The 22,785-nt window shown below is 48.8% G+C and overlaps 2 protein-coding genes and 1 pseudogene across 4 annotated transcripts in view; all 3 read left to right on the top strand.

The window, feature by feature from the left end:
• Positions 1 to 323: 323 nt before the first annotated feature.
• On the top strand, positions 324 to 17,360 carry SF3B2 (splicing factor 3b subunit 2). 2 transcript variants are annotated; one of them, XM_035263372.3, is made up of 22 exons: positions 324 to 489; positions 645 to 691; positions 980 to 1,057; positions 2,986 to 3,225; positions 3,425 to 3,475; positions 4,702 to 4,819; positions 5,445 to 5,554; positions 5,888 to 5,984; positions 6,167 to 6,258; positions 6,681 to 6,896; positions 7,049 to 7,186; positions 7,363 to 7,443; positions 7,637 to 7,864; positions 8,734 to 8,883; positions 9,847 to 9,936; positions 10,045 to 10,152; positions 11,237 to 11,344; positions 11,634 to 11,776; positions 11,860 to 11,961; positions 16,418 to 16,517; positions 16,622 to 16,807; positions 17,142 to 17,360. In XM_035263372.3, the coding sequence occupies exons 1-22, from the start codon at positions 354 to 356 to the stop codon at positions 17,211 to 17,213; spliced, it is 2,691 nt and encodes an 896-aa protein (XP_035119263.1). In that variant the 5' UTR covers positions 324 to 353; the 3' UTR covers positions 17,214 to 17,360. The 2 variants fall into 2 exon arrangements, with proteins under 2 accessions (XP_035119263.1, XP_035119264.1); XM_035263373.3 differs by having other exon boundaries at positions 3,428 to 3,475.
• On the top strand, positions 1,097 to 1,190 carry LOC118146050 (small nucleolar RNA U13; annotated as a pseudogene).
• Positions 17,361 to 18,688: 1,328 nt separating the features above from the next.
• Positions 18,689 to 22,785, top strand: part of PACS1 (phosphofurin acidic cluster sorting protein 1) — a 177,042-nt gene continuing 172,945 nt past the window's right edge. For both annotated transcript variants that reach the window (XM_035263370.3, XM_035263371.3), the window contains exon 1: positions 18,689 to 19,277. In XM_035263370.3, the coding sequence (XP_035119261.1) occupies positions 18,910 to 19,277 (368 nt within the window). In that variant the 5' untranslated portion in view covers positions 18,689 to 18,909. The remainder of the gene's footprint in view (positions 19,278 to 22,785) is intronic.

The raw sequence follows: 22,785 nt of genomic DNA on the forward strand, positions 1-22,785 counted from the left end.
AGCCTGCGCTCCCGCAGGTGAGGCGCAGAAAACACTCCCTCGGGGAAGGGCCAGCCTTCTCCGCAGCCCCGCCCACGGGCCCGCCGCCGGCCTTCGGGCAGTAGCGAGGCGCAAGGCCCGTAGAGACCGAGACCTGTGCACTACAACTCCCAGGAGGCCTCGCGACTAGGCCGCCGAGGGGTCGTTGGTGAAAGGGGCGTCTGCGGCGAATCCGGTGGCCCAGGGAACGGCAGGGGGCGCACAGCCTCCCAACCAGAGAGGACGTGGCGCACGGCGCTGCCGGAAGTTCCGGAAAGTGGGCCCGGCGGCTGGCCCGAGTTTCCGGGTTGGTCGTGCGCCTTCCTGCGGCTAAGATGGCGACCGAGCACCCGGAGCCTCCCAAAGCGGAATTGCAGCTGCCGCCGCCGCCGCCACCTCCAGGCCACTATGGCGCCTGGGCTGCCCAGGAGCTTCAGGCCAAGTTGGCAGAGATCGGAGCTCCGATCCAGGGTGAGGAACGCAGGAAGTCAAGGGGCCTTTACTGGCCTGCGGAGAAGCGGAGCCTGGTTACCCGGGAAACCCGGGCGCGAGGGGCGGAGGCGGGCCGCTGGGGCCTGACCTGGCCGGGCTGGCCTGCCTTATTGATTGTGTACTTTGCCTCGCAGGTAGTCGCGAGGAGCTGGTGGAGCGGCTGCAGACCTACACCCGCCAGGTGGGTGTTGGCGGCAAGACGTCAGGCCGAGTGTCTCCAGGAGACCTATACTCCTCACGGCTCGGTCTTTCTTTATCTCGGCACAGCAAGGCGGAGGCTTGCTCTCTTTGCCTTCTTGCCTTTGCTAGCTTAGTTGTAATCTCTTGTATTTATCTTGGTCCTCTTCAGTGCCCAGCCGGAGCGCTCGCAGACAGGCGCTAGGTGCATTTTGTTGAATGAATTGGGCGAAAATGTCGTTTAGTGAAATATCTAATTTTGCACCGACCTAGAGTCCTTTCTCTTTTGCAGACTGGCATCGTGCTGAATCGGCCCGTTTTGAGAGGGGAAGATGGGGACAAAGCCGCTCCACCTCCCATGTCAGCACAGGTAGGGAGGTTCTTCCATTTTTAAGTATTCTATCTGCTGATTTTTTTGTAGTTCATGAGTGTAATGATTGGGTGTTCACGCGCATGTGTGAGATGTGACACTCTTGCACATTAATTACTAGCCTAACCTGAGGAGGGGAAAAGAAAAAAAGATTCCATCTGTTCAGGGAAGCCTTTCCTTTCACCTGCAGTATACTTGGGATGCAACTAACAGTTTGGGCAGGGAGGTACTGCCGTGGCAGAATTGTGAGCTCTTCAGTTCTCTCTTTGATGCTGACGCCTCCTTCCCACTGTCTGCTTCTCCAAATTCTACCTGTCATTCAAGATTGAGCTTGTGGCCGGGTGCAGTGGCACATGCCTGTAATCCCACCACTTTGGGATGCCTAGATGGGAGAATCACTTGAGGCCAGGAGTTCAAGACCAGCCTGGGCAACGTAGTACGACTCTGATACTACAAAAAAGTTTAAAAAATTATCGGCACAGCAGCACGCACCTATAGAGTCCCAGCTACTGGGAAAGCTGAGACTTAAGGATTGCTCGAGCCCTGGAGTTCGAGGCTGCAGTGAGCTATGGTTGCACCACTGTACTGCATGTACTCCATCCTGGGTGACAGAATGAGACTTTGTTTCTTAAACAGAAAAAAAAAAAAAAAGGAGAGGGTGGGGCAGGGGCTGGGAGAGTGTCAGGAAAAACAGCTAATGCATGCCAGACTTAATGCCTAGGCAATGGGTTGATAGGTGCAGCAAGCCACCCTGGTGCATATTTACTTATGTAGCAAACCTGCACATCTTGCACATGTACACCAGAACTTAAAATTAAATTAAAAAATTGGAAAAAAAAATTCCAGCACTTAGAGAGGCCAAGGCTTATGGATCACCTGAGATTGGGAGTTCGAAACCAGCCTGGCCAACATGGTGAAACCTCGTCTCTACTAAAAATACAAAACATAGTTGGATGTGGTGGCACATGTCTGTAATCCCAGCTACTTGGGAGGCTGAGGCAGGAGAATTGTTGTGGAGGTTGCAGTGAGCCGAGATCTAGCCACTGCACTCCAGCCCAGGTGATAGAGTGAGACTCTGTCTCAAAAGAAAGGCAGGGCTCGGTGACTCAACCAAGCACTTTGGGAGGCTGAGGTGGATGGATCACTTGAGGTCAGGAGTTCAAGACCAGCCTGGCCAACATGGTAAAACCCCCATCTCCATTAAAAATACAAAAATTAGCCAGGTCTGGTGGCAGTGCCTATAATCCCAGATATTTGGGAGGCTGAAACATGAGAATTGCTTGAACCTGGAAAACAGAGGTTGCAGTGAGCCGAGATTGCGCCACTGCACTCCCACCTGGGCAACAGAGCAAGACTCTGTCTCAAAAAAAAAAAAAAAGCTTGAATGCAAGGAAGCCTAACTTGTCCCTACCCAGCTGGAAGCAATCACCGTCTTCTTTGCCTGCCTTGGGCACAGTTCCCATGTTCTTTTGTGAGACATCTAGGGCTCCCTGATTTGATTTCATACTCCTTGCGTTTAGTAGTCATTGGGGTTTGTATTGCCTTGGCACAGTGGTTCCTGTTTATTTAAGTCGTCTCAATTTCCATGTTCCTTCTGATCTAGGATTTGCCTCTTTTTCTCTAAAATAGTGGCTCTGACCTGAGATCTGTTGATCTCTGTGTGTAGGATGAGGAGTCCCTAGATGACCTCAGAGGTGTCCTCGAGTCTCCTGGAATTGTATGCAGAATCTCTGTTCAGGATAGCTTCCTTTGGTTGATGCCAAAGGAAGTTAACATTGTCATATCTTCATAGTGCTGTGGAGCATTCTTTCTTAGGAACTGTGTATCATTTAACTTAGAATCCCAGCTCCTGACTCAAAGTAGATTCCCCCAAATGTTTGCATAATGAATAAATGCTTCCTAGTTTCATGATCATATTTTCTCCATAGCTCCCTGGAATTCCTATGCCACCACCACCTATGGGACTCCCCCCTCTACAGCCTCCTCCGCCACCCCCACCACCTCCACCAGGCCTTGGCCTTGGCTTTCCTATGGCCCACCCACCAAATTTGGGGCCCCCGCCTCCTCTCCGTGTGGGTGAGCCGGTGGCACTGTCAGAGGAGGAGCGGCTGAAGCTGGCTCAGCAGCAGGCGGCATTACTGATGCAGCAGGAGGAGCGTGCCAAGCAGGTAGGGTAGGTGGAAGCCCTGGCCTGGTGGGAGTGGAGCCTTAGAGAAAGTTGAATCCTAGAACTAAGGTTTCTGAGAAGGTCAGGATTAAAGACTAGAACATGGGTCCTTGACTGGAAGAGGATCTCAAGAAGCAAGAGCTGTGAGAGATTGGCCTGTGGAATATTGGTGCTGGTATGAGCTTGTTTTCTTTTTTAAGCAGGGAGATCATTCGCTGAAGGAACATGAGCTCTTGGAACAGCAGAAGCGGGTAATACTCCTCCCCTTTGACCTCATGGTCCAGTTTGTTGGTGGCCATTTATAGTGCTTAGGGTGTACCATTCAAGTTTTCCCTGGAGGCTGTTTTTTCTCCAACTAAGTTCCAGTGTCTTCCAAAGTATTCAATTTTTCTTAAAGTTCAGGAATTGAACAAACTGTGACCTGGGCCTGCGTTTGTATGGCCTGTGAGCTAAAAATAACTTGTAAATTTTTTTAGGAGTTTTAAGAAAATGCAAATCAAAAATATGTAGCAGAGTCCATACAGCAGCCCATAAAGCCTAAAGTATTTACCTTCTGACCTGTTACACAAAGCATGTGCTGATCTCTGCTTGCCTTACATGAGATCATTCTAGATAAGACACTGGGCAATTGAATTATTTGTATTGGATTTAGACAAAATATGACTATAAGTCTGGGAATGTTATATAAGATGTTTGGCCCCAGAGTTGTATTGCATTAGTCGTTACCCAGTGGATTACTCAGGAATATTAAAAAGTAAGTGTTAAAAGCAATAAGTATGAGCTGGGTGCAGTGGCTCACACCTGGAATCCCAGCACTTTGGGAGGCTGAGGGGGGTGGATTGTTTGAGCTCAGGAGTTTGAGACCAGCCTGGCAAACATGATGAAACTCTGTCTGTATCAGAAATACAGAAGTTAGCCAGATGTGGTGGCACACACCTGTAGTCCCAGCTACTTGGGAGGTTGAGGTGGGAGGATGGCTTGAGCCTGGGAGGCAGAGGTTGCAGTGAGCTGAGATCATGCCACTGTCTGACCCTGTCTCAAAAAAAAAAAAAAAAAAAAAAGGCAACAAGTCTGGACCTGTGGATGAACTGCTGTCTTTGCCCAGATTGTGCTGGATCTTGAGGGGTAGATACAAGAAAAGAATTCAAAAGTTTCTTCTGTATAATTTAATATTTTGGGGAAGAAAACTCTCTGAAAAGTAGAAAGCAGTGTTTGGCTGAATATGAAATTTTCTGTTAGGAACCAGAAGTTTCCTGGGGTTTTCCTTGGTGTTATTTCTAGGGATTTCCGTTGTGATTAGGGGCTCCTCCATTTGGATTAGTAGCTTGGAAGTGTCAGGGTGAGGGGATGTCAGCACCCAAGTGGTTCGTGATTGTTCTCCTTCGGCCCATTACCCGGCTGAAAGAACGCATTTGCCAGGGGCTGCCTGCCAAACACATTTTCAGGCTGTCTCTCCACTCCCACTTCCCTCCCACAGGCAGCTGTGTTACTGGAGCAGGAACGACAGCAGGAGATTGCCAAGATGGGCACCCCAGTCCCTCGGCCCCCACAAGACATGGGCCAAATTGGCGTGCGCACTCCTCTGGGTCCTCGAGGTGAGACCCTGGAATGGAGGGGAAGGGCAAGGAAGGTGTTTTCAAAAAATTTTTAAAGACTTTTAAAGTGGCCGGGCGTGGTGGCTCAAGCCTGTAATCCCAGCACTTTGGGAGGCCGAGGCGGGTGGATCACGAGGTCAAGAGATCAAGACCATCCTGGTCAACATGGTGAAACCCTGTCTCTACTAAAAATGCAAAAAAAAAAATTAGCTGGGCACGGTGGTGTGTGCCCGTAATCCCAGCTACTCAGGAGGCTGAGGAAGGAGAATTGCCTGAACCCAGGAGGTGGAGGTCGCGGTGAGCTGAGATCGCGCCATTGCACTCTAGACTGGGTAACAAGAGCAAAACTCCGTCTCAAAAAAAAAAAGACTTTTAAAGTATCTGTCACATTTAAAAAGTGCATATAGAGTAAATATACAGTGTAATGACTTTTTACAAACAGAGCACACCCATACAACCAGCACCTGGACCAAGATCCAAAACATTACCAGAACCCCAGAACCTACCCCCCACTCTGCCGTGCCCTCCTCCACTGCAGGGTAACCATCACCTTTTTAGCAAGAAAGGTGGTTTTTTTATGTGTTTCGTCTCTTCTGACATTTAATTTCTTTCTCCCTTCTCTCAGTAACCGCTCCAGTGGGCCCAGTGGGCCCCACTCCTACAGTTTTGCCCATGGGAGCCCCTGTTCCCCGGCCTCGTGGTCCCCCACCACCCCCTGGAGATGAAAACAGAGAGGTGAGACTAATGATTTCTTCATAGGGACAGGAGAGTGGTAGTTTAGAAGGGGACTATTTTTAGAGAAGGGTTCTGTGAGAAGTTGGGGACTTAAATTCCTGGGGGTAGTGGGGAGTGCTGCTTATTTAAACTATACTTAGGGTATGGCAGAGGGATTGGGGAGACATTACTGAGGCAGAGTCTTGGGGTCCCTCTGAACCTCACTGAGCCCAGTTGGTGTTGCTCACTCTGCTGCTTACATCACCTGGCCAGCAGCCTTTCTAGTCCAAAAGGTAGAAGTAGTTAGAAAAAGGGTGCTGTGATTCATCTCCTCTGACTGGTTGTCTCTGGCAGATGGATGACCCCTCTGTAGGGCCCAAGATCCCCCAGGCTTTGGAGAAGATCCTGCAGCTGAAGGAGAGCCGCCAGGAAGAGATGAACTCTCAGCAGGGTGCGTGCCGGGTGTCCTGAGGCTGCAGCCACAGAACCTGGAGAGGCCGAGGCTGAGTCCTCATTCCTGTGTCCCTTCCCTAAGGAGAATTTAGAGAGTCAGGCTCTTGGTAAAGGTGGGTGACTGTGATGCGTGCAGGGCACTGGTACCGTGAAGACTCATCACCACCTTCTTCCTTACAGAGGAAGAGGAAATGGAAACAGATGCTCGCTCGTCCCTGGGCCAGTCAGCATCAGAGACTGAGGAGGACACAGTGTCCATATCTAAAAAGGAGGTAGGGTTGGAGCTGAGTCTGGAAAGAAAGGCAGGAGATGGGACTTGGGTACGAAAATAGCACAATTTGTAAGTGTTCAGTAAGTAATAGCTTCTATTTTGTGCCAATTTCCACCTAAGCATCTTATAGATATTTTTTATTGAATTGCTTTGACTTCCAAGTACTATGCTTGCCTACATTTTAGAGCTGAAAGAACTGAGGTTCTGAGAGGCACAGTAATCTACCCAAAGGTACACAGCCTGTGAATGGCAGAACTTTGGAGTCTGACTCCAAGGCCTCTTCACAACCACTTCATGAGATGGCCTCCTTGGAAAAAGCCTGAGCATTGAACTGTGGGGGACACTGGGGAAGGAGTTCGTGGGTTGGGGTGCTGCCACCCTGTTTGGATTCTCTGACCCAGCTGGTTTTCCTCCTCTTGACAGAAAAACCGGAAGCGAAGGAACCGAAAGAAGAAGAAAAAGCCCCAGCGGGTACGAGGGGTGTCCTCTGAGAGCTCTGGGGACCGAGAGAAAGACTCAACCCGGTCCCGTGGCTCTGACTCCCCAGCAGCTGATGTCGAGATTGAGTATGTGACTGAAGAACCAGAAATTTATGAGCCCAACTTTATCTTCTTTAAGAGGATCTTTGAAGCTTTTAAGGTACAAAAGAGCACACTTGAAAGGGGCAGTGCCAAACAGGGAAGGGGCTCAGAGGTGGGTGAGAGGCAGGGAACAGGCATCTTTTCAGTGCTGGTTTTAGGAACTGGGAAGGGACCCAGATGGCAGGGGTTTCACTTTGTCTGCCTCCTCAGCTCACTGATGACGTGAAGAAGGAGAAGGAGAAGGAGCCAGAGAAACTTGACAAACTGGAGAACTCTGCAGCCCCCAAGAAGAAGGGCTTTGAGGAGGAGCACAAGGACAGTGATGACGACAGCAGTGATGACGAGCAGGTCAGGTCTGGCTGTCCTGGCGGAAAGCAGGGACTCTGGGCACAGGTGGCTGAGAGGCATCCAGAGAGGGACCATGGTGAACTCTTGAAGAGCTTCGGTGGCTTAAGGTTGGGGTGGGTTGGGCAATTTCATTCACATCTGAGTCCTGCTCGAAAGAGGTGATTGTTCCGTTCTAGGAAAAGAAGCCAGAAGCCCCCAAGCTGTCCAAGAAGAAGTTGCGCCGAATGAACCGCTTCACTGTGGCTGAACTTAAGCAGGTGAAACTGAGAGGATCCTGCGGGCCCTGGAGCCCAGCTGGGAGACAACCTGGGAAGCCAGGGAGGTGACAACTTTGAAGGAAGTGTTGTGGGTGATTTGGGTATAGGTCCTTTGAGGAAGAGGAATGGGAAGAAGAGCTTCAAACCTGAGAAGTTGGGGCTTTCAACACACGCATTCCTGTGTGTTTTCCAGCTGGTGGCTCGGCCCGATGTCGTGGAGATGCACGATGTGACAGCGCAGGACCCTAAGCTCTTGGTCCACCTCAAGGCTACTCGGAACTCCGTGCCTGTGCCACGCCACTGGTGTTTTAAGCGCAAGTACCTGCAGGGCAAACGGGGCATTGAGAAGCCTCCCTTCGAGCTGCCAGACTTCATCAAACGCACAGGCATCCAGGAGATGCGAGAGGCCCTGCAGGAGAAGGTGAGGTCCTGGCAGGGCTCACACTTGCCCTCGGGTGTCCCCATCATTCACAGCAGAGTGCTGCAAAATGGGAACCTGGTTTGAAACCCACCTACCACCTACTTGTTACTTGTCTAATTATCCCTTTGTTTTCCTCCTCTGCTTTTCCTCTCCTCTGCCTTCACTTTGCCAGCTCACCTGGTGACTCGTTTCCCAGATGCACTTTGTGGCTACAGATTGATGGTGGTTGTGTAACTTCTTACATTTTTTTTTTAAGAAGGAGTCTTGCTCTGTCACCCAGGCTGGAGTATAGTGGTGCAATCTCCGCTCACTGCAACCTCCACCTCCTGGGTTCAAGCGATTCTCCTGCCTCAGCCTCCCAAGTAGCTGGGACTGCAGGTGTGTGCCACCATGCTTGGCTAATTTTTTTGTATTTTTAGTAGAGATATGGTTTCACCATGTTAGGATGGTCTGGATCTCCTGACCTCGTGATCCACCCGCCTCAGCCTCCCAAAGTGCTGGATTTACAGGTGTGAACCACTGTGCCCAGCTGTAACTTCTTAATTTTAAAGCTTTTAATTAAATGCTTTGGACTCAGGAGGTACAAAAGAGCATGGGGAAGTCTCTGCCTTTCAGAGAACTGATGAGGTTCAGCTTTGGTGAGATGGTTTAATAACTAGTTATTGGTATACACAGCTGAGGCTGATACGGTGTAGTCTATTTTGTTGAGTATGGATAATGTTTTGAAGGGTTTGAGCAGGAACGATCTTGGTGACTTTCAGGGTGACATAATTGAGGCTTCTCTTGATTTCTTTTGGAGCTGGAAGCTGGATTCTCTACATGAATTTGGTGAGTACTTGTTAAAGCTTGTCTTTTGCCATTCTCCACAGGAAGAACAGAAGACCATGAAGTCAAAAATGCGAGAGAAAGTTCGGCCTAAAATGGGCAAGATTGACATTGACTACCAGAAACTACATGATGCCTTCTTCAAGTGGCAGACCAAGCCAAAGCTGACCATCCATGGGGACCTGTACTATGAGGTTTGGGAGGGGGCTGGGAGAGGCCAGTTTGGGCCTTGGGGTTGAGACTGCCTAGGGCTTTTTTTTTTTAAATGGAGTCTCACCCTGTTATTCAGGCTGGAGTGTAGTGGAATGATCTGGGCTCACTGTAACCTCTGCCTCCTGGGCTCAAGCAGTTCTCCCATCTCAGCCCCTCAAGTAGCCAGGACCACAGGCACACCATGCCTGGCCAACTTTTTTAATTTTTGGTAGAGACAGAGTTTCGCTATGTTGTCCAGGTTGGTCTAGAACTCCTGAGCTCAAGCGATCTGCCCACCTCAGCCTCCCAAAATAAACCACTGCACCTGACCCAGGAGGGCTTTTGAAGTGACTACAGTAGTTCCTCAGCCTTAGAATTGCCCATTGACTACCTTCAGATGAGATGGACTTTAAAAATGAGGTCCTTTTTGAAGGAGAGATGCAGACCTGGTGACTTCTTTGTCGGATAGACTTTTCGTATCCTGTCTTTGAAATGATAATAGTTGGTGGTTGTTGGTTTAGGGATGAAGGAGCCAAGGGGAAGATGCTTTTAGGAAACTTAACACTGAGGGTGGTAGACAAGTTGGTATTTTCTGATCCTTGAAATCGTAGTCACCATGATGTCATGGAATTTATGAGGTAGAAGAATTAAATGCAGATTATCCCTTTGAGTGCCCTCATTTTACAGATGAGAAGGCAGGTCCTAACGTTGGCCATGTTCTCACAGTGGGTTATTGACAGCACTGGGAATCTGGGCTTTTCCCCTCCGCCCTGGTTTATATTCCTTCCCCCACTTTGGCCAGGGAAAGAAGTGATGAGAATCAGAGTGGGAGCCAGCTAGCCCTCAGTGGGATTTTCTATCTGATGTGGGTTAGGACTTCTCGCCTTTGTTTTCACATCCTCTTGCGGTTGTGCTCCCACTGAGTGTCTGGGTCTACAATGCAGTATGCTCTGCTTTTCCCTCAGGGGAAGGAGTTTGAGACACGACTGAAGGAGAAGAAGCCAGGAGATCTGTCTGATGAGCTAAGGATTTCCTTGGGGATGCCAGTAGGACCAGTGAGTGTCAGTGGGCTGGGGAAGCAGTGAAGAGGGTGGGGATTGGGGCAGAAGGCAGAGTCAGGGATAGGGTTTGGCAGATGGTATCCTGTTCTCTTTTTCATGCAGAATGCCCACAAGGTCCCTCCCCCATGGCTGATTGCCATGCAGCGATATGGACCACCCCCGTCGTATCCCAACCTGAAAATCCCTGGGCTGAACTCGCCCATCCCTGAGGTGAGCATTGTCATTTTGTTTGTTCAGTTCTGCTGTCTCTGCTTTTGAACTGGAAGGTAATTTTTTTGTTTTCCTTCTCTGACTCCACTACGTGTCTCTTTTTTATTGACACATCATATTTGTCACATACCATGTGTTTCTAGAAAAACAAAGAATGGTTTTTGTTTTTTAATAAACTGCTATGCTCATCATAAAATACTCAGAATTGACAAGTACAAAGATGAAAGCAAATCGCAATTTTACTACTCAGAAATAGCCAAATTCACTATTTGGTGAATGTGTTTCCAGCTATGTCTCTGATGACTATAAGAATGAACAGAGAAATAATTTTGTCTCAGCCAGATGTGGTGTCTCACACTTGTAATCCTAGCACTTTGGGAGGCTGAGGTAGAAGGATCCCTTGGGGCCAGGAGTTCAAGACTAGCTTGGGGAACATAGTTAAGCCATATCTCTAGTGTTAAAAAAAAGCCTGGTTGCTGAGAGAATAAGGCTTCGTCTCAATAATAATAATAATAATATTTTTTAACTTCACTTCAGTCTGTCAGAAATAATTTTATCTCAGAAATGTCTGCATATTTATTCTTATTTTAAAATAAGCATTAAAAAGAAAACAGATGAGTTGTTAAAGTAATAAAGTAGTATTGTTAAACATTAGATAGAAATTTCTGCCCCTTAAGAGAAACAGATTCTGAACAAGCCAGCTTTCCAGAGTTAGAAATTGAAGTCATTAAGAAACTCAATAAGAAATTGAAGTCATTCGTATTTCACACAGGTGAGAGGAAAGAAAAAGAAATTGAAGTAATGCTTTTAGCATACATGTTTTAGTTTCAGAGAGCAAAGGCTCTGCCATGACAGAAGAGGCTGTTAACATACTTTCTGCCTCCTGTCTCCTCATCCTGTTGCCTCCAGAGTTTAGTTGTTTATGAATTTTGCTTTCTAATGCTTTATAACATTTAGTTTTATTCTGCAGTCATAATTTCCACAGTTCTCAAGTATCAGTTCTGTTCTTTCAAGTGTGACTTTTCTCTAGGACTTCAGATTTTCTTTGGCAGCTAAGGAGTAAACCGATTGTGCTGTCTTGCAGAGCTGTTCCTTTGGGTACCATGCTGGTGGCTGGGGCAAACCTCCAGTGGATGAGACTGGGAAACCGCTCTATGGGGACGTATTTGGAACCAATGCTGCTGAATTTCAGGTATGGGCCGTGTACCTGAAATTCTGGTTTTGCTTAATGTCGTGAAGGTTAGAGATTGTTGGTTTATAGCTTCATTATCAGGGAGTTGTGTGTGTTCTGAAATGTCAGTCTGAAAATGGGCATACATTTTCCTGAGATATTGATGCAAGCTCCTCACTAGAACTTGAGCTCTAGGTAGGTAGGGATTATTGTCTGTGTGTTGACTCTTACACTCCTTCAGCTTAAAACAGCCTGGCACATAATAGGTACTTAGTAAACATTTGTTTAATGAATAAGTAATCTCTTTCAGACCAAGACTGAGGAAGAAGAGATTGATCGGACCCCTTGGGGGGAACTGGAACCATCTGATGAAGAATCCTCAGAAGAAGAGGAAGAGGAGGAAAGTGATGAAGACAAACCAGATGAGACAGGCTTTATCACCCCTGCAGACAGGTGGGGAAAGCAGAGTGCCTCTTAGTAGTGGCCCATCTTTGGTGGCCTTCTCTTTACTCCAGAGCTTGTTCCTCTCTTTACAGTGGCCTGATCACTCCTGGTGGCTTCTCATCAGTGCCTGCTGGAATGGAGACCCCTGAACTCATTGAGCTGAGGAAGAAGAAGATTGAGGAGGCGATGGATGGGTGAGGGTGCCAGACAGGGCTGAGAGGGGAAGACCTTCACTTCCCTTTGGCTGGCTGGCTGACCATTGTTCCTTTCTCCCCCATCCCTTTTTAAACAATTAATGAACCAACTCTGCCAGGCACTACTCCAGGCAATGAGGAGTCAGCAGTTGAGGTAAACTGGTAATTAGAGAACAAGATACTTTCAGATGTGGATAAGGATGTTGAAGCAGAGGAAACTGGGTAATGGGATGGGGTGGCAGGGAGGCCTTTGGAAAGGCCTCATTGAGGAGGTGGTGCTTGAACTGAGACCTGAATGAACATTAGGAAAACGCCAGCTACCAGATGATCTGGGTCAGAAGTAACAGTAAGTGCAAGCAAGTGCAAAGGCCCTGAGACAGGCGTGGGCTCATATTTTGACGCTCCACTTTTAGGTACCTAAGTGTGTAGTGTTGTTAAGTCTTCCTAAATTACCCTTTTATCATGAAATGACCCTCTCTTTATCCATTCTGGTCTTTGTTCCCTTTTTCCTGTTTTTCTACCTTCTTTGGATTACTTGAACATTTTTTATGTTCCATTTGATCTCCAGTGTTGGTTTATTAGCTGTGAGTTTTTGCTTTGTTATTTTAGTGGTTGCTCTGGGATTTATTGTAGATCATGACTTTATCAAGAGGTAAAGACCTTCTCTTAATGTTACACTGCTTCCAGATAGTATTAAGAGCCTTTATCATATACTTTATTTTTCTTCTCCCAATTTTTATTGTCATATAGTTTATTTTTACATATGTTAGCAATCTGATACTGTATAATTACTATTTTTGCTTAAATGGTCAATTATCTTTTAGGGAGGTTTAAATAAGAATCATGAATTAAACCATGTAGTTATCATTTTTGTTTCTTTCATTTCTTTGTGTATATTCAGGTTTCTATCTGGTATCATTTTTCCTCTATCTGAAGGGCTTCTTTTAAATGTTTCTTACATTGGGGGGCATGGTGTCTTAGACCTGTAATCTCAGCACTTTGGGAGAAGGCTGAGGCTGTAGGATTGCTAGAGTCCAGGAGTTTGAGACCAGCCTGGGCAACATAATGAGACCCCATTTCTGCAAAATATTAAAAAAACATTTCTTGTATTGTGGGTCTGCTGGTTTTTAATTTGTTCAGTTTGGGTAGTCTTAAAAATTCTTTATTTGGCCTTCATTTTTTAAAAGATCTTTGCCAGGTATAGAATTCTAGGCTGACAATTTTTTTTCTTTCAATACTTTTTTTTTTTTCTTTTTTGAGATGGAGTCTTGCTGTGTTGCCCAAACTGAAGTGCAGTGGTGTGATCTTGGCTCACAGCAATCTCCACCTCCTGGGTTCAAGTGATTCTCCTGCCTCAGCCTCCTGAGTAGCAGGGATTACTTGCACATGCCACCACACCCAGCTAATTTTTATATTTTTAGTAGGGATGGCATTTTGCCATGTTGGCCAGGCTGGTCTTGAGCTCTTGCCCTCAAGTGATCTGCCTGCCTCGGCCTCCCAAACTGTTGGGATTATAGGTGAATCAGCCTTCTTTTAGTATTTTTAAGATGTTGCTCCAGTGTATCTTCCTTGCATTGTTTCTGGTGAGAAATCTGCTGTCATTCTTACCTTTGTTTCTGTGTACATAATGTGTCATTTTTGTTTGGCTATTTTTAAGATTGTATAGCTAGTTTTAACAATTTGACTACAGTGTGCCTTGGTGTAGCTTCTGAATGTTTCTTTGCTTGGCGGTTTTTAAAGTATTTTAGATCTGGGTTTTTAGTTTTTATTAATTTGGGGAAAATTTTGATCATGATGTCTTCCGATATTTTCTCTGCTCCCTTCTTTCCTTTGGGAACTCAAATTATTCCTCTATTAGGTGTCTTGAAGTTGCCCCACTGCTCACTGATGCTCTTAATTTTTAAAGAAATTCTTCTCTCTTTGTATTTCATTTTAGAAAATTTCTATTGCTATGTGTTCAAGTTTACTATTTTTTCTTGTGTAATTTCTGATCCAACAGTAATCCCAAACAATGTGATTCTCCTTTCTAGATGTTTTATTTAGGGTTTTTTATATCTATTCTTTCTCTCTTATTTAACTTTTTGAACGTGTGGAATGCAGTTATGATAGTATTTAATTTTATTAATTTAATGTAATTTTAATTTTATTTTGAGATGGAATCTTGCCCTGTTGCCCAGGCTGGAGTGCAGTGGTGCAATCTTGGCTCACTGCAACCTCTGCCTCCCAGGTTCAAGCAATTCTTGTGCCTCAGCCTCCAGAGTAGCTGGGACTACAGGCATGTGCCACCATACCTGGCTAATTTTTTTGTATTTTTAGTAGAGACAGAGTTTTGCCATGTTGACCAGGCTATTCTTGAATTCCTAACCTCAGGTGATCTGCCTGCCTCATCCTCTCAAAGTGCTGGGATTACAGGCCTGCACCTGGCTATAATAATGTTTTAATGTATTGTCTGCCAACTCTAACATCTGTGCCAGTTCTGGGTGATTGCCATTAGCTGATTATTTTCTTCATTATGGATTGTATTTTCCAATTCTTTTGCATATCTGGACATTTTTTCTTTTTCTTTTTTTTTTTTTTTTTTGAGACAGGTTCTCACTGTGTTGCCCAGGCTGGTCTTGAACTTCTGGGCTCAAGCAATCCTCCTGCCTCAGCCTCCCAAAGTGCTGGGATTACAGGCATGAGCCACCGGGCATGTCCGGTACCTGATAATTTTTTATTAAATGCTAGGCTTTGTGAAATTTACCTTGTCTGGTCCATGGAATTTTTGTATTCCTGTACATTTTCTTCAACCTCATCCAAAAATAGTTTGATCTTTTCAGGTCTTGTTTTTGGCGTTCCTGAGGCAGGACTGAAGTAGTCCTCCCCACTGTGAGACACAAGTACCTGTGTACTCCACCCACCATCCTGTGAATCAGGAGGTTTTTCCGTCTGGCTAGTGGGCATTGCACTATTCCCAGTTCTGAGTGAGCAGCGGGTGCTGTTATGAACCTTTTGGGTGCTGCTTAGTACTCCCCTGCATACTTGAGGACCTTCTGTAGGTCTCTTGAGTTCTCTCTGCTCTTTTCTCCAGTACACTTTCTGTGAACCGTTACTGCCTTGATCTCCCTGGACTTTCACCTTCATCCTCCCAACTCATGGAGTCCTCTGGGCTGTCCAGTGGGTCTCCCTTCTTTGTTCTGTGGCCTAGAAACTCAGTGCAGGATGCTGGGGCAGTTGAAGGATTCATCACATTTGTTTCCTATCTCATAAGACTCACTTATATTTTGTTGCCCCATGTCTGGTGTCTTGAAAACCACTGTGCCAGGTGCAGTGGCTCACACCTATAATCCCAGCACTTTGGGAGGCCAAGGCGGGCCGATCACCTGGGGTTGGGAGTTCGAGTCTAGACTGACCAACATAGAGAAACCCTGCCTCTACTAAAAATACAAAAATTGGCCGGGCATAGTGGCACACACTTGAAATCCCAGCTACTTGGGAGGCTGAGGCAGGAGAATCACTTGAACCTGGGAGTCAGAGGTTGTGGTGAGCTAAGATTGCACCATTGCGCACCATGGGCAACAAAAGCAAAACTCTGTCTCAAAAACAAAAAACAAAAAACACAGTTTCATATATTTTGCCCATTTTTTGTTTGTTTCAGGCAGGAGGGTATATCTGATTCTTGTTGCTCCTTGTCAGGAAGCAGAACTCTCAAACTTTGCATATTCATGGAAGAAAAAGAAGGGTACTGTGGACAGGGTATAGTGAGGAGGGCTTCGATAAGGGACCAGACTATGAACCCTTTAGGTCATGGTAAGGAGTTTGGATTTTATTCAGATAATGGACAGAAGCCTCAGACGGTTTTAAGCAAAGGTCTGACAAGACCTGACTTCCATTTTAAGGCATTTACTCTGGCTCCTGTGTGGCGAATAGATTGTCACCTCTTCCAGTGGGAGAGGTAGAGATGAGGGACATGGTCTGGGGTGATAGTGGTAGATTTGCTCTTGTTCCTAGTGTAATTCTTGAAATTGGTGGTGAAACTGGCTGTGGATGGCTCTTGCATTGGAAGGCCTGGAAGTGTGAACTGTGTACATTAGAACTCCAGGCATGACATTCTTTGGGTGGGAACTGTTACAGCCTGCTCTCTTGCCAGCTTCTCTGTACCAAAGTTCTCTTGGAAACTTTTAGGCTCTCTGACCTTTTGACCCTTGTATGCATGTGGGAGTCCTGGTCTGTGATCCCCTAACTTGGTTCAGGGGGCCCCTTAGCTCCATCTCTGTTCCCTGGAGTCGGCACTGTGCCACCCTCCCCTACCCAATTATTTTCTGTCATGGGCCTCCATGAACTGGAGGCTGCATCCCTGGGGAGCTCAGAAGCTCTCCAAGGCACTGAGTGGTGGTGCCACCTGTTTCTTTTGTTTCCACTGCTGGGGACCCTTTTGTCCCTTCCTTTTTGGGCCTGATCCCATTGTCCTTTGCAGAAGTGAGACACCTCAGCTCTTCACTGTGTTGCCAGAGAAGAGAACAGCCACTGTTGGGGGAGCCATGATGGGATCAACCCACATTTATGACATGTCCACGGTGAGTACTTGAAGGACACTGCTTTTGGAGGCTGAGAAAGGCAGCACAAACTAGGGCCTCAGTGACTGTCTTTGGAGATGACAAAGCCCTGATCCCCTTTCCAGGTTATGAGCCGGAAGGGCCCGGCTCCTGAGCTGCAAGGTGTGGAAGTGGCCCTGGCGCCTGAAGAGTTGGAGCTGGATCCTATGGCCATGACCCAGAAGTATGAGGAGCATGTGCGGGAGCAGCAGGCTCAAGTGGAGAAGGAGGACTTCAGCGACATGGTGGCTGAGCATGCTGCCAAACAGAAGGTAGGTGCTTCCAGGGGGCTGGGCTGAGTGAGAGCCAGGGACCCTGGCCTGCCGATTTCCAGTGGCGTAGTGCCCCCTAGTGGTCAGAGTGAGGGTGGCCTCTGCTTGCTGCCCTGCACTTCCTTAGATTTGGAAATCTTAGAAATCTCCAGTGGGCTGCCCTCTTTAAGGACGGTGATGGGGAGGAGCTCAGCCAAGTCTGAGAGGAATCTGGAAAAGAATCCGGATTCAGCACCTTTCCCACAGACTTCTATGTCTATGTCAGGCTGCCCACCCTTGTTTTGGGGGCCCAGGGGTGGCTCAACCTGTTGTAATGTGCCTTTCTCCCATACAGCAAAAGAAGCGGAAAGCTCAGCCCCAGGACAGCCGTGGGGGCAGCAAGAAATACAAGGAGTTCAAGTTTTAGGCCCCCTCACGCTGGCCTTCCTTTCAGTCCTCCGTCTGGATGCCTGGGCTTCACACAAGAGCCACCTCTCCCGCAATTCCCAAGGACTTGTCATTTCATGTTCTTATTTTAGACCTGTTTTGTAAATAAAGCTGTTTCCCAAGGAAAGAGATGAATATGTAACACTCCTGTTTCTCCCTCATCTCCTTTTAGCCCCTTCTGCAAAAGGACTAAAATAGCCTTTCTACAATCACTGGGCTGCCCCAGTAACCACGAACATGAACTGGGATCAGACGGTGCAGTTGACTGGTGGTGACGCCAGTCCCGGGCTGAGATCTGTTTCACCACCGCCCTGCTTTGTAGGAAGGCTTGGGGGATGTACCTCTAGGTCGGCTTTGACCTTACTACTTTGTCCTTGGGGAATAAAAATAGCCAGCTTAGCGCCCTAGCACGGCTGAGGAAGTAACAGTGGGCTTGGGAAGTAGGCCAGGGCACGCCTTCCCAACTGACCTTGTGGCTAGAAGTCCAAGTCCTTACCTGTTCGAGAACATAGCTTAAAAGCTAAATTGTCTTGAGTCCGTGTGAGTCCTTGGGTTCAAGCAACAGTAGTCGCTGGGATTTGTGTGTGTGGGATGGAGGGACTTGCTTTCTCCAGGTTCAAATCCCCTGGTCCTGGACAGCCTTTCTGACACACTGGAGCAGGCTGGACCACTGGCTCCCTTGGGCACTTGCCAGCCTGTGGGGAGGGGAGTCTGGCCCTGCTGTGGTGCCACTGTTGGTGTAAGTGCACTAGGCGCTCACTTGCTGGAGGGTTCACGATGGTTTGAGGGGGTGGTGATCCAGATAGGATGTTGCAGCTGTGCTAGGCCTTAGGAGGAATGGAATTTCAGAAATCTGTAAGCGACAAAGCATCGAGGAAGGATTTTGGGGGTAGGGGAGCTGTAGGGAAAGAGGAAGCTTGGCTTCAGATGGGCCCCGGCATAGCTTGAGAATTCACTCGTGCGAAGAACCTTATGGACTCCAGGTTCCTGAGCCCCCGCCTGCTCTCAGGGCGGAGGCTTCCCGGATCACAGGCACCCGCGGTGGCGACGGGCCCCGGGTCTCCGCCGACCGCTCCGTTTGCTGGCGCCGCAGGGCAGGGCCAGGTCGGCAGGCGGAGAGCAAGTTCCCCGGCTTAGGCTCCGCAGACGAGAGGGGCCGAGGCGCGCTCCCGCAGCAACCCCCTCGCTGCCGGGACCGAGTCCCGGAAAAGCCGGGTTTCCGCTGACGGGGCCACGGTCGGCGGGGGCGGGGAGGGGAGGAGCGGGGGCCCAAGGGCCGCGGATTTGAGGGCCTGGCCCCCTGGCGCGCGCCAGCCACAGACCCCCTCCCTCCCCCTTCCGCGGGAGCGAGGGGCGCGGGCCGCCGCACGCCGGGCGCGAGCGCGCCCGGCTCGGCCCCTGGGCGCTGGGTGGGGCCTCGCGGGCCAGGCTCCCCGCCCCCTCCCGGACACGCCCACCCGTGTCGGCCGCGCGAGCCGCAACAGGCAGCGGCGGGCGAGCGCGAGGCCCGCGCGCCCAGAGTCCCCGCGCGTGCGTGCAGCCCGCTGGCGGCTCGCGCTAGGGCAGGCGGGCTGAGGAGACAGCTGAGCCCCGCCGCCGCCGCGGGGGAAGCCTGGGAGCCCGCTCGGCTTCGCCTCGGTCTCCATAACCCCCGCACCCCCACCCCTGGCCAGGCCATGGCGGAACGCGGAGGGGCGGGCAGTGGTCCCGGAGGCGCCGGAGGCGGCAGCGGCCAGAGGGGCTCCGGGGTCGCCCAGTCCCCTCAGCAGCCGCCGCCGCAGCAACAGCAGCAGCAGCAGCAGCAGCAGCCGCCGCAGCAGCCGACGCCCCCCAAGCTGGCCCAGGCCACCTCGTCGTCCTCGTCCACTTCGGCGGCGGCTGCCTCCTCCTCATGCTCGTCCACATCCACCTCCATGGCCGTGGCGGTGGCTTCGGGCTCCGCGCCTCCCGGCGGCCCCGGGCCAGGCCGCACCCCCGCCCCGGTGCAGATGAACCTGTACGCCACCTGGGAGGTGGACCGGAGCTCGTCCAGCTGCGTGCCCAGGTGAGCGCGGGCGGGTGTGGCGGGGCCCCAGGGGAGCGGGGTGGCCGCCGGGGCCCAGCCCTCCCGGCCCCAGCGCCCAAGGGGTCTCCGCCCTCCATCCCCCCGACAGTCCCGCAGGCGGGCCTGGCTCCAGTCAGGCCTCCTGGGACTCCTGCCACCGGGACCTGCCCTCTCCTGGCAGCCCCACCTTCTGCCTAGGGCCGGGACCACCCTCCCGTCCTCCCCGAGGGACCTTTTGGCCTCGGCCCTGGGCTTTCTCCCGTTGGGCTGACCGAATCCGGCCTTCCTGGCCGGGAGTTTCCCCGAGTAAGTTACACTCCTCCCTCGCCGGCGCCGGGGGCTGTACATACATTACATGGATGTGGTACAGATCTGTTTTGATATTTATTTCCCAATAGACTCAGCATGTGCCAAACTCGATTGTCACCTCTTGCAGGTAAAGCTCATATAGTCACCCTAGGGGCTTCTCGTTAGCCTTCGGCACACATGTTCGTTTGAACTTCATGTTACACACGTTCTGTCCCAAGCTCTATGCTCTTAGTTTTGGGGCCCTATTTAATGTGTCCTCAAGTGTATTTTTACTTCCCCTCCCCCACTAAAACTGTTCCCAGACTCTCCCAGCTCTGCAGGGCTCTATGAAATTACTGCCTTGTTCCTAAATTCAATCCATTCCTCTGTCTGTTGGAACCATCTGGGAACTTTCCTTCCATTGGCAAAATAGGCCTGAGTTTGGGGATATTTTCTGTTTCTATATTGGCAAGGCAGTCTGTCTCCAACTTTGGGGATAGTGTGCTGTGTCTTACAGTTTACCACTTGAATAAGACAGCGTGTGGAGCTGGTTTCACCCAGAAAGCCCAGAGAAGTGCCTGGAGGTGTTCTTTTTTTGTCACCTTACAGCTGAGTTGATTCTGTTGCCTCCAAGTCTTGGGCCCTCTCCTGTTTGTTAGGCAGGCAGATGTGTAAGTCAGAGTTAGGAAGTGCTGCTGGCCTCCACCCTCAACTGTTTTCCTTTCCCCACTTTTATTCTGGAAAATATTATTTCGTATATATCATAGAGAGGAATGATGAGAGTACATCTTACAGTTACGCTGAGCTTAAGGAGCGTTAACAGGAGCGTTGTGACTTCTGTGGACGCTCTCAGGGTACCCTTCCCGACCACCTCCCCTCTTCTCCCTGCAAAGGTAAACACTATTTTGAATCGTGTTCATCATTTCTCTTTTTAGAAAAAAAAAATGGTTTTACTACATATATGCATTTCTAAACAATATTTTTTGTAGTTCTGAATGTTCTTGAAGTTTGTATAAATGCTGTCATTCTGTATGTGTTCTGTGACTTGATTGGTTTTTTCTTTTTTAAAAAATCAGCATTAGGTTTGTGAGAATCATCCATGTGGTATGTTAGCTGTAGTTTAAATATTTTCATGATGGGTAGTATTCTGTTGTATAATGAATATACCATAATTCTCTTGAATATGTAGGTTGTTTCTTGTGTAACACCCACAGTAATGCATACATTTCCCCCCAGGACTCCTAGTGCTCTTGTGCAGAAGTTTCTTTAGGTTGTCTTCATATGGAGGGGTGTGATTGCCGCTCACTCGTGGGGTATAGATCTGGGACTTCACTGGGCAAAGGTAGATTGTTTCCACGTGCTGCTTCCACTGTGTTTCTGCGTCACTTGACAGATATACACATTGTTTTTTTCTCTGTCCTTTAGGGAAATCAGGAGCCACATTAGTTTAGTTTGCTGTGGCCAGATCCATAGCAGAACACCAAACTCAAGCGAGAGTTGAATGTGTGGTGGTGTTCCTTTGGTGATTCTAAGCAGGCCTCTTTCTTTCTGTATAGGCCCATCTATCGTTGAAGTATTCTAACCCACCTCTTTCACACATAGAAACACCGTGTCCCTTCCTACATGGGTCCAGCCTTGCCCATTCTTCCTTCACTTCCATGCCTGTGTTTGGTGATATTTGGAGAGCTGCCTTCTCCAGCTTGTTAGGTTGAAAAGGTACGAGCCAACTGGCAAGAAGCTGCAACAGAGGGGCACAGATGAAATCACTGACTGCTGTTGATGTTCGGTTTGCCCCTAGGTCTCTTGGTCACTGTAAAGTCCATGTAATAAATTATTAGCCCAAGACACAGCCAGGCATCTTGATCAAATGTATAATTACTATGCTAACTTGCTGTGAAAGGCTTAGGCAGGCTTGTTTTTGCTCTCTGGGAGCCTGGGGTTTTGTCACGTTTACTGACCAGCCCTTGAGCTTGTCCACTGTCCTGCTCTGACCTTGTTTTCCACCCATCACCCTTGTACCTCCTAACTCCTTGTGGAACACGTGTGCTCTTTGAGCATGCTGCAGGCTGGAATAACACACTGGGGGGAGAAAATGGCCTGCCATTGGTCTTTCTAATTATTAGAGTCATCTGGTTAATTTGAGGTCTCCTAGGTGTCCTTGTTCATGTTGTTTATATTGGCGACATGCAGCACTCTGTGGAGGGATTAATATTCTTGTCTCATGTCACTCAAATGGGACACAAATATATGAGATACATGCCCTTTAGAAATGTAAACATGATTATGGATTTAAGGTTAGGTGTGCATAAGGATGTCCTGGGATTTGGTCTCTTAGGGCAGAGATGAGGGGCTTGAACAGTACAGCATTAGGAAAGTGCTGCTGCTTTTCTTGATGCCTGTCAAAATATAATTTGCTTTTGAAAAAAATACCATTTCCTGGCCAGGGGTGGTGGGCTCACGCCTATAATTCCAGGACTTTGGGAGGCCAAGGCAGGCAGATCACAAGGTCAGGAGTTTGAGACCAGTCTGGCCAATATTGTGAAACCCCCCCACTCTACTAAACATACAAAAATTAACCGAGTGTGGTGGTGGGTGCCTGTAGTCCCAGCTACTTGGGAGGCTGAGGCAGGAGAATTGCCTAAACCTGGGAGGCAGAGGTTGCAGTTAGCCGAAATCACACTACAACACTCCAGCAGTGGTGACAGAGTGAGACTCCGTCTCAGAAAAAAAAAAAAAAGGGAAAAAATACCATTTTCTGTATTAGATATTTAAATAAAGAGCATTGTAGTTGTTCCTCAGATAGGTGTCTGCTCTTAACATCTATTAAATTCCCCCAGAATACACAGTACTTTTGAAAAACTTTTATAGATGAATAACTTACCCCACAGCTAGTTATAGAAGAACGAAATTGGGCTGGGCACGGTGGCTCATGCCTGTAATCCCAGCACTTTGTGAGGCCAAGGCGGGTGGATCACCTAAGCTCAGGAGTTCGAGACTAGCCTGACCAACATGGTGAAACCCTGTCTCTACTAAGTACAAAAAGTTAGCTAGGTGTGGTGGTGGGCGCCTGTAGTCCCAGCTACTTGGGAGGCTGTGACAAGAGAATTGCTTGAACCGGGGAGAGGGAGGTTGCAGTGAGCCGAGATTGCACTATTGCCCTCCAGCTTGGGCAAAGAGAGCAAAACTGTCATATGATTGCAGTGAGCAATCATAACTCACT

The sequence above is a fragment of the Callithrix jacchus genome, chromosome 10 (assembly GCF_049354715.1).
Source record: "Callithrix jacchus isolate 240 chromosome 10, calJac240_pri, whole genome shotgun sequence".
Classification (NCBI taxonomy): Eukaryota; Metazoa; Chordata; class Mammalia; order Primates; family Cebidae; genus Callithrix; species Callithrix jacchus.